At 67.1% G+C, this 10,229-nt stretch overlaps 1 protein-coding gene across 2 annotated transcripts in view; it reads right to left on the reverse strand.

Moving 5' to 3' along the window:
- Positions 1 to 9,302, reverse strand: part of LOC102429090 (zinc finger CCCH domain-containing protein 3-like) — a 23,229-nt gene extending 13,927 nt beyond the window's left edge. Inside the window, exons 1-2 of one of the 2 annotated variants that reach the window (XM_023749011.1) lie at positions 8,921 to 9,300; positions 8,577 to 8,773 (exon numbers count right to left, since the gene is read on the reverse strand). In XM_023749011.1, the coding sequence (XP_023604779.1) occupies positions 8,577 to 8,773; positions 8,921 to 9,096 (373 nt within the window). In that variant the 5' untranslated portion in view covers positions 9,097 to 9,300. Of the gene's footprint in view, positions 1 to 8,576; positions 8,774 to 8,920 lie in introns of both variants that reach the window. The other variant, XM_023749010.1, reaches the window with a different exon arrangement.
- Positions 9,303 to 10,229: the final 927 nt, after the last annotated feature.

Below are 10,229 nucleotides of genomic sequence, written 5' to 3' on the forward strand. Positions count from 1 at the left end.
CTCCAGCCCCACCGGCCAGAGAGCTTCAGCAGGAGGTCCTGGTGGGTGGGCAGGGTGGTTCTCAGGGCGGCTCTCTCACCGCCAGCCGCTGCCAGTGCCAGGCAGGGAACCAGGGTGTGGGAGCCAGGCTTGGCGCGGACGCTCATGTGGCAGGCTGGCTCTGGCCAGTGGGAAGGGAGGACACAGGAGGCTGGCCCTGGCCGGTGGGAAGGAGGACACAGGAGGCTGGCCCTGGCCGGTGGGAAGGGAGGACACAGGAGGCTGGCTCTGGCCGGTGGGAAGGAGGACACAGGAGGCTGGTTCTGGCCAGTGGGAAGGGGGAGGACACAGGAGGCTGGCCCTGGCCGGTGGGAAGGAGGACACAGGAGGCTGGTTCTGGCCAGTGGGAAGGAGGACACAGGAGGCTGGCCCTGGCCGGTGGGAGGGGGAGGACACAGGAGGCTGGCTCTGGCCAGTGGGAAGGGAGGACACAGGAGGCTGGCCCTGGCCGGTGGGAAGGAGGACACAGGAGGCTGGCCCTGGCCGGTGGGAGGGGGAGGACACAGGAGGCTGGCCCTGGCCGGTGGGAGGGGGAGGACACAGGAGGCTGGCCCTGGCCGGTGGGAGGGGGAAGCATCCTTGCTGGGAGCAGTGGAAGCCTCTGTCCCCCCCGTCTCCTCCGCACAGACTAGTGCCCACCGCACGGCACAGCGGGCAGGGCACGGCGCTCCCAGGTGCACAGCGGGGAGACGGAGCCCAGGGAAGGAGAGGGATTGCCCGCCAGGCCCAGAAGACCTGCTCCGGTCGCAGGAAGGGCGGGGGCTCCACTGCCACGGACCAGCCTGGAAAGCAAGGAGGCCCCGCCACGCCTGTGGACTGCCGGGCACACACCGCAGACCGCGCCGCCCTGCAGGGAGGGGTCCTGCTGCCCAGCCCGGCTGCAGGGGTGGAGCACGAGGGCAGAGCCCAGGCTGACAGCAAAGCCCTGCCCACCCGGGACATTCACTCCGGAGCTTGCAGCCGTCCATTCCTCAAAGGGGCCTCGAAGGCAGCCCAGGCAGGAGACGTGCACGCCCCACCCCCGCGCGAACACGGCGGGAGCTGCCAGGGATGCGCTCTAACAAGCTTCAGACGGGATGACTGGAATCGCAAGCATGAATTTTTATGAGTCTAATAAATCACTCCACTTTCCCTGAGCTTGCCCATGGCTCCTGGCACTTCAAACGCAGAAAAGCGCTGCTGCCATCAGAGGCCTCGGGCCTGTGTCGGAGGGCCGCCCGGCGAGGGGGCACACGGCTCCACAGGTGAGGGGGGCACACGGCTCCACAGGTGAGGCGGGCACACGGCTCCCACAGGCGAGGGGGGCACACGGCTCCACAGGAAGGGGCACACGGCTCCCACAGGTGAGGCGGGCACACGGCTCCCACAGGTGAGGGGGGCACACGGCTCCACAGGTGAGGCGGGCACACGGCTCCCACAGGTGAGGCGGGCACACGGCTCCCACAGGCGAGGGGGGCACACGGCTCCACAGGAAGGGGCACACAGCTGGGCACACGGCTCCCACAGGAAGGGGGCACACGGCTCCCACAGGCGAGGGGGGCACACGGCTCCACAGGAAGGGGCACAGGGCTCTGCCGGAGGGGTGGGCGGACCAGGCCCTGCAGGAGCCCTCAGCGCCTCCTGGGGAGGATGAGGCAGCGGCCTGCCCAGCCCAGGGCCTCTCGCCTGCGGGAGGACGGGGCGGGCTCCACCTGCAGCCCAGAAGCGGGAAGGCACTGGGCACCGCCTTCCTGCAGCCGAGGCGTCGATCCGGCGGGGATCAGCCTGACAAACACTTACCGATGATCAAGTCACAGCGGCAGCCGGCAGGCACGCGTCACCTGAGCCCGCCAGCACTGCAGGCTGCGGCGCAGGCAGCTCACGATGACAAACGACGCGTCAGCCGCCTGTCCCGGGGCGGCCGTCCCACGCTACCTGGTGTTTAATGACAACACTGTCAGCCCGAGACGCAGCCACCGCTGCGGCCTGTCAGGCCTGTTAGAGGGAGATTGAGGCCCTGCTCTTACACCCACTCCAGTGGCACGAGCCTCGTCCTGCACTCGCCAAGCAGGAGCCGTGGACCGCGCACATCTCCCCCGACCCCCAAATCTCGCATCTGTATGGACCAGGTGTCTGCTCCCTGACAGTCGCTGTAGGTTGTGGGGGTGGGTTTCCCCTCCCCTCCCCATCGCTCTGTGGGGGCAGGGAGCCCCAGCACACCCCCAGGCTCAGGAGGGTACCCCAAAGACAGAGGTGACAGCCTGGCGGGAAGCGAGGGGATCCAGGCAGAGCGCGCTGCAGCAAGAGACGGCGCGCCCCAGCCACGCGCTCCGGCTCCCAAGGGCAGGGCCGGTGCCAGGCAGCAGCTCGCGCCTGGCGGTGAGCAGGGTCTGCACGGAGCTGTGCCCACACGGCCAGTGCCCCCGCGGACCGGGCAGCTTGGCCGTGCTGTGGGCCCCGGGACCCCAGCTGCTGCTGCTGCAGTGCCTGCCCGGCCCCCCTGGAGAAGCTATACCGTCGTCTCCTGGCGCTGGTGTCCTTCAGCTGGGCCCCCAGGCCTCAGTCACATCACGTCCGCTCTGACGCTTCTCTGGAGGTGCCCCTAGCAGCCCCTCCTCACTCCACAGGACTCCGGGGGCCAGCAGGCTCCTGCCTCAGGCAGCACGCGCGCCGTCCGTCCGTCCGTCCGTCCGTCGGGGCTGTGGGAGGGCACCATGCGTCCACGGCCCTGCCCCAGCCTCCAGAGCCGGCTGGGCTCCCCCCAGCCCCGGTCTCCATGCAATCCCTCGGACTCAGAGAGGACAGTGAGAAGGGCTGCGGGAGCCCAGCGCAGCGCGGGGTGCACTGAGAGAAGGGGAGGCTGCAGCTCTCGAGTTCACGGAGGAGCCACGGAGCCTGCAGCATGGCCCAGGGGACCGGCCGGGACCCGCGGCTCTCCGGGCACAGGGCTGGCCCAGGAGCGGTCCACCCCAGGCCAACACACGGAGGCACCTCCCTGACCGACCCCGAGCACACAGCCAACACGGAGCAGGCCAGGCCGCTCTCTCAGGGAGCCCAGGACTTGCTCGTGGCCAGTGGGACACAGCAGCTCTGCCACAGCCCAGGAGGCCCGGCTCCCGCCCCGAGGCTGAGGGGCGCAGGCAGGAGGACGCAGGCCCAGCCGGGGCTCCCGGGTGTCCTGTCCTCGCTGGCCCTGCACTCCTCCTGGGGTTCTCCCAGGTGCTGGCCAGCCCTGGCAGGAGCCTGCAGGTTGGTGCTGGCACTGTCCTGCCCCTTCCCCACCGGCTGCAGCTGTGCTGGGGGCGGCAGGAGGGCAGTGTGGCCGGCAGCCCTCTGTTCATCCCCCTCCCTCACAGGGACAGGGGTGCGCCCAGGGCCCTGCCCACAGCCGCCCAGGACACAGCACAGTGTGGGGACGGCAGCCTGAGCCCAACACAGACAACGACCCCCCACCTCCCCTTAGCGACAAGCGGCAAGGAGAGCCAGGCTGGAGACTGAGGATTCCTCCCGCCCCTCCAGGCCCCTCCGGGCAGAGGGACAGGACCGCACGGCTCGCCCCACAGCCAGTGCGGCCGTCCTCACGCCAGAGGCCTGCCTCGGCCCCAGGTGCAGAGGAGGAAGAGCGGGTGCCCAGCCCCTCGGCACTGGCCTGAGGAGCGCGCTGCACCTGGCGCTCGGCCTCAGAGCCTGGCCGTTTGCATCCCCGAGGAGCGCGCCCACCGGGATCCCCTGGCCCGGCCGGCACCCGCTGCACCAGATCCCTGCTGAGGGCGGCCGGCCCGCACCCCTCCTGGCTGCTGCCTCACCAGGGCTTCGCGGGACACAAAGCAGCGCCCATGCCGCCGCTCCCACCTGTCCCCTTAGTGCCGATGCCGTGTTCAGCCCACACTGGCAGGGAGCCTGGGGCCTGGCACAGCCCGGAGGAGCGCCCAGCAGGCCACACAAGGGTGCACGGGCCCACACTTAGGTGCAGACTGCTGCCCACACAGGGAGGCCCAGGGCCCGCAGCTTCATCTCCGCCTCAGGAAGAGGGTGGCTGGGCACAGGGTCTGGCACAGCAGTCACTCAACCAGCAGCGTGGCTCCCTGCCCACCCCCCCCCCCTGCCCCCCGGCCGCTTCCCGAGAGCCCAGAGCCCAGCAGCAGCACTCATGGCGCCGACAGTGCTGGGGTCCACGCGGGCACCTCCCAGGGCGGCACCACAGAGAGCGCAGCAGGCAGGGGTGGGGTCCTGGGAGGCCTGGCAGCCTGTGGGAGGCGGGGCAGGAAGTTAGCGTCATGATCTGGGGCCTCCTGGCTCCGGCACGCTGTGTCCCACCCCTTCGTTCAGGCACCAGCAGGTGAAGGAAAGCCACGCCTGCTCCAACACCGCCGACCTCGTCCTCGCTGTGCACCCGCTCAGGAGCCCCTCCCTGCACCCAGGTTCCTCCACTCTCTGGGCCTCAGGAAAGCCCTGCCCAGCCTCCCAGCCAGCTGGCCAGTCCCTCTGTCTTCTCTCTGCCCCCAGAGTCACGTCTGTGCTGCCGTCACCCTTTCTGTCCCCAGGCTGACGGGGCCTCACCAGGCTGGCCCATTGGCCACGTGCCCAGCACAGTGCCCGGAGCAGGTGACATTCGGTGACCGCCAGCTTACCAGGGCAGGGATGGCACAGAGGAGCGAGTAGCAGAGCGAGAAGGTGTCCTGTGGGCTCGAGCTGCCTCCTCCCACAGCCCTGCTGGCCAGCCCTGCGCTGGGCAGGAGACGCCAAGGGGCACGGTGCTTCCTGCTCACCAGGATCTGGCCCGCCCCCAGGGGACCAAGACCCACATCCACGTGGAGGTCTGGCCACGCCCTGCCCTGGGGTGGGAGGGCTGGGCCCAGGAGAGCCGGTGGGACAGACCACAGGGGTGGGGGGGGCTGCAGGGAGAGCCCTGAGGGGAGAGGGCAGAGCTGGGTGGGCCAGGAGGCCCTGACTCAGGGGCCAGAACACAAGGTGTGACACCCTGGGCACGCCACCTCCGTCGTTAGACACAAGAACAGCCCACGCCATCCCTACCTGGGACCCAGCCCCCTAGGAGGGTGCTCCCCAGGCCCCTGGGTGCAAGCTCCAGGCACCCTGAGAACACACCCCTGCTTCCCGGCCCAGCTCCGAGAGGTCGCGGCTGCCCTGAGGCTCCGAGCCTGGGCACACACGCGCGCGGGACGCACACGCGACTCCTGCCCGGCTCCAGGAAAATAATTAGCGCAGCCCCGGGAAACGTAAACCGTAAACCGGAGCCTCCGACAGGCCTGTAATTCATGCAAAGCTCAGGACTGTGGTGCCTGCCTCCCGAGCCCCTAACTCAGCATTTTCTTTTCCCTGACGAAAGCAGGACGCCAGGCTTAACTGCTCTCACGCCCTCATGGTGCTGCCGTAGGAAACTGAACCCACTGCACACGCAGGGGCAAGCGAGCATGGGGCGGGGGACAGGTGAGCATGGGGGGGCAGGGGAGCATGGGGGGCAGGCGAGCGTGGGGGTCACAGAACCCCCAGGCCACACAGCAGCCCCAGGCCAACCCCCGGGCAGTCACAGCCAGGGAAGGGGCAGGGCGGTGCCAGCACCAGCCTGCATGTCTTCTGCCCGGCTGGCCCAGCACCTGGGAAGCCCCAAGAGGAGCACAGGACGGGCTGCTTCCCAGCACCCGTGGGAGCTGACAGGACACCCGGGAGCCCGGCCCCGGCCCTGCTGAGCTCGAGGCGCCTCTGCTCCCACCGCGCAGAGCCAGTTAGCCCCAGCTGCTGACCACCCCACAGCACCCTGGGAAAGCACGTCGGTGAGGCAATGCCTCCTTTCTGTGGGAACCCAGGGCAAGGCTCCCTCCACCCACTGACCCTCCTGAAGCCCTGAGGCCAGTGCAGGCCACACACAGGGCTGCCCAGTGCCCAGCGCAGGTCCTGGGCCGCCTCCCCAGTGAGTGCAGCTGCTGCCTCCGCCAGGATCGCTGTGCAGCCTGTGAAAGGGACAGGGCTGGTCAGAGATGAACACTGGGCCCTCCTGTCCACCACAGCCCTGCCCCACGGTGGTGAGCAGCTGGCCAGGCCCACACCCCCCCACCACCACCACACTGTGCATCTGGGGCTTCGCAGGCAGAGCCCGGCTCGGGACGGGCAGGGGAAGGAGAAGAGGTGGGGCTATGGCCAGGTGTCCACTGTCTGGGGCAGGTGGGCATGGGACCTCCCACCCAGCGACTTCTGGGAGCTGACGACCCACCGCCCACCATGGCTTCTCCTTGGCCGCCACAGCACACGCTGCCCACTGCTGGAGGAATCGCGTGACCTGCTGTCACCATGAAGCCCCGAGCCTGGGGCCCAGGGGTCGGTGGGCTGCCAGCCCCACGGAGCAGGCAGGGACACAGCTCTCCGACTGGCCTGGGTGCGGGAGCTGGGCAGCACCCTCTCTGCCTTCGGGAGCCAGGCTCAGGGGCACAGGTGCAGCCTATGCCATCAGGGTGCCCCAGGGACAGCACTGGGCCCAGCGAGGCCAGAGGAGGCGGCGTCTGGGAGCTGGAGTCTGGGAGCTGGCCCTGAACCCCCGGGTGCTGCACTGCACTGAGAGTCGGCTCCCACGTGGGGCCGTGAGGCCGTGAGCACCCCTGGCTGGGTTGCTAATTGCCGCAATTACACGGGCGGTAAATTGGAAACCACTGCTGAGGTCTAGGAAAGGCTCTCTCCTCTCCTGCCTCCTCCAGCGCCTGCCCACCCGAGACAGGCCCCACGGGGTCCCTGTGCAGCCATCAGCAAGCGCTCCCGGCCGTTCCTCAGGCACCCTCTCCCGTCCCCCAGCTGCCCATGGACAGCTGACGGCAGAGTGAAACCGAGGCCCTCAGCTCCCTTAGCACATGGTGGCCCAGGGCCCCCACCCAGTCAAAGTCTGACTGAGCCCTTGAGCCCACAGAGCCAGGCCGCGGGAGGGCAGGGAGCGAGGAGGGGAGCGAGGAGGCGGAGGGAACCCTCACCACTCCGTCCCCAGGCGCCTGCGGCCCCAGCCTGCTGAACAATGCAGTTTTGAATTCAATTAAAGCGATTATCTGTTGTGCCAAATAAATTGTGTACAGCATATATCCTGCAGCACGCTACACCTCCGGGCTCATTATTCCCTAACTGTTTCCTCCTGTTTATGCACTCTCAAATTAAACTGCTGATAATACGCGCCAAAATAAAAAATGAGCACACCTTGTCCCAGGAAAATTGATTCTCCCTTTCCCTGAACCGGCGATTGCCAGGTTTTATACACTCTGTTCCTGGTGATCATTAGTAATTCAATTTTCTTTTTATTAGCCCCTTATCTGCTGAGCAATATAGTGGCGGAGCTGACCTCTTTCGCACGGGTAAATGTTTAAAATCTTTTCCCTGATTAATTTTGCCAGTTAAGAAAAAGAGGAGAAATGGCCCGGCTCTCAGCCATCACAATGAATAAAGCTTAATGTTGATTGTGATGGAATCTCTAATGCCAGGGAAATTGATTGAACGCCGCAATTACACCGCAACAGCCACTCCAGGGAGACGGGCTGGCCTTCTCCTGGCCGCAGCCTTTTGGTTATTTAAAACAATCCAATTTGCAAGGATAATTATGTATTAGTGTTTTATCTGCCACTTGAAATGAACAGGGGAGTTTCGATACTGGCCCCGCATTAGCAGGTTATTGCTGCAAATTACTTGATATCTGCTTTCTTTCACATAAACAGGAAATTGGGCAATCAATCACCAGAAAAAAGAGGGACCGAGGGATAGGAGGGGCAAGAGCGCCCTCTGCTGGGCACCCGGCCGCACGGCAGGGCGTGGGGCTGGGGCTGGGCTTCCCCCACCTGCACCACAGGGGGCGCCCTCTCTCCTCACCTTGCCACGAAGTCCACACTAGGCCGGGCGTGGCAGCCAAAGGGCAGGGGGACAACCAGCCCTGCAGCCTGGCCTCCCGCCTCCGGGCCCACGCCCGCCCTCTAGTGGCAGCTCCCACAGGCCCTCCCTGAGGCGCCCGCCAGCCTCCTCCAAGCCAAGCTGGGCCCTGGCACAACAGTCCTGCGAGGAGAGCGCAGCCTCCACCCGCTCAGTGGGCGCAAGTCCCAAGGCAAACTGGCCCCGCCTGCTCGGCCCCAAACCCTGTTGCCTCCGTATTTCACAGGCGTCGGCCCGGCAGTCCCACCACACGCTCCCCGCTGCTCCAAGGGGAGGGAAAGGGGACCACAGGACCAGTGCGCCCGGTGGGGGGGGGGGGGGGCGGGCCTGGCTCTCCAGGACGGCATCGAGTGACCCCTGCCTCCCCCGTGCCCACTCTCCACGGCCCCAGACCTCCACCACGAGCCCCGCCCGCCCGTGCCAGCAGTCCCCCGTGCCAGCACCTCACACAGGCCACGCCCACGACGCTCCCCTCAGGCTGGCCAGGAACCAGTGACTCAGCTCAGCGGGCAGAGCCGGCCCTCCCAGGCCTCCTCCTTCAGGACGGCTGGGCAGCCACCCTCTCTTCCACTTCCCACTCCTTCCACCAACAGGAATGCAGCTGGGCTTCCCAGAGCCCCCTCCCAGGGCCCCTCCTGTCCTCATACCTTCCTTGACGGGGAGGTGGGTGCGGCCAGGAGGCAGGCAGCACAGCCGGTGCCGGGTGACCTGCATCAGGCCCTTGGGGGGGGACTTCTTCTGGACAGGGCCGCTCCTCCCCCGCAGGGCCTGCCTCCTGCGCAGGCTGAACTGGCTCTTGGCGGTGGCAGTTGGCGGGGGGCTGCTCTTCTTGTCCCCAGGAAGGCTGCGGAGACAAAGCGGCAGCTCTCAACAGGCCCTCCCCACGGAGGGTGACCCCCCAGCCCACTCAGATAGAGCTCCATGGAAGCCCCATGGAATCGGCCCCAGGAGGCAGCCAACGGAGCCCCAGGAGTTCCCGCCTCAGCAGCACCAGGCCTGCAGGCTCCCAGCCACAGCGGGAGGATCCCAGGATCCGAGCCGGGCAGGTGGGGAGCAGAGCAGAGTGACCCAGCCCTGGCCCCACCCAGTCTGTGTCCTCCCCTCCGCAGGCCAAGAGCCTCCAGCGGAGCTGGGGTGGGGGCAGAGACAGGGTGTGCAGAGGCGCATCCCGCCTTCTCCGCAGGAGGGGCTGTTCCCACAGCTCCTCCTGTCCCTCCTGACACAGAGGCTGCCACCATCCAGAAAAAGATGGGGTCATCCAGGGTCAGACGGTGGGAAGGACCTGCAGAGGGGCACGCACATGAGGATGGGCATGCGCCATGTCTGAGGGCAGAGGTAGGCTCTCTGCATGGCCAGCAGTAGCCACCTGACCCCAGGCCTCACGCCAGGCCATGTGCCATCTTTGAGCCTCCTCAATCCACAGGGTGGAGGGTGGGAGGGGACACGTGGTCACCGTGGGCAGCTCTCCTCCCAGGGGGGACAGCTCCTCCCACAGACACACAACAACCCTGCGTGTGTCTAGCCGGCACCGGGCCAGGCACAGAGCCTCCTGCCCACGGATCCCGGGCCCAGAGGGAAGCTGCCCAGCAGCCTCTCCAGCAGAAGGGGGGTTGCTGGCAGCAGCCTCCACCTGCCCTGCCTGGCCCTGCCCCTGCCGAGCCCCCGCACTCAGCAGCAGCCCGGCCTCATCCCTACTAACAAAGCTCCCCTCTCACTCAGCTCAACCAGGCAGAGACCAGGAGGCAGCAAGTGATGCTTCACCTCCCCCCCCTCCCCCATCACTGCAGGCGGGCCCTCCCACCAGCTGAGTCACCAGGAGGGGGTGCCGGGCCCAGCCCCGCTGCCCACTCAGGACCTGTGCGGCCGGGACACGTACTTGGGCACTCCCCCGCCTCTTTGATGATCTTTGGTGCGGCTCTTCACTTTTGTAAGCCCGAGAGCCCGGGGGGTCTTCACTGAAAGAGGGGGCTTCAAAGCCACTGGGGTCCCACTTGCTGGCTTGTCCCCCCCGGGGGGGGGACCTTAGAAAGGGAACTGGAGAGAGCTGGGAAGGCATTGGTCCTTTGCTTGCCAGGCCTCCGACTGCCAAGCGGAAAGAAGGAGCAAGAAGGGAGGCCGAGGGCCTGGAAGGCCCTTCCACCTTGTAACTTTGCTGCGGGGAGCCCCCCCCGGGGAAACCGGCCCGGCTTTCTTTGGGTTTTGGCCTCCGGGGTCCGCTTCTTGGGGCTGCAGCTTTCTTCGGTTCGCCTCCGCTTGTAACACAACGTTCTCCCGAACTGCTCTTGGGGGTTGAAGGCCCC

Source organism: Myotis lucifugus, unplaced genomic scaffold (genome assembly GCF_000147115.1).
Source record: "Myotis lucifugus unplaced genomic scaffold, Myoluc2.0 scaffold_2350, whole genome shotgun sequence".
Taxonomy (NCBI): domain Eukaryota; kingdom Metazoa; phylum Chordata; class Mammalia; order Chiroptera; family Vespertilionidae; genus Myotis; species Myotis lucifugus.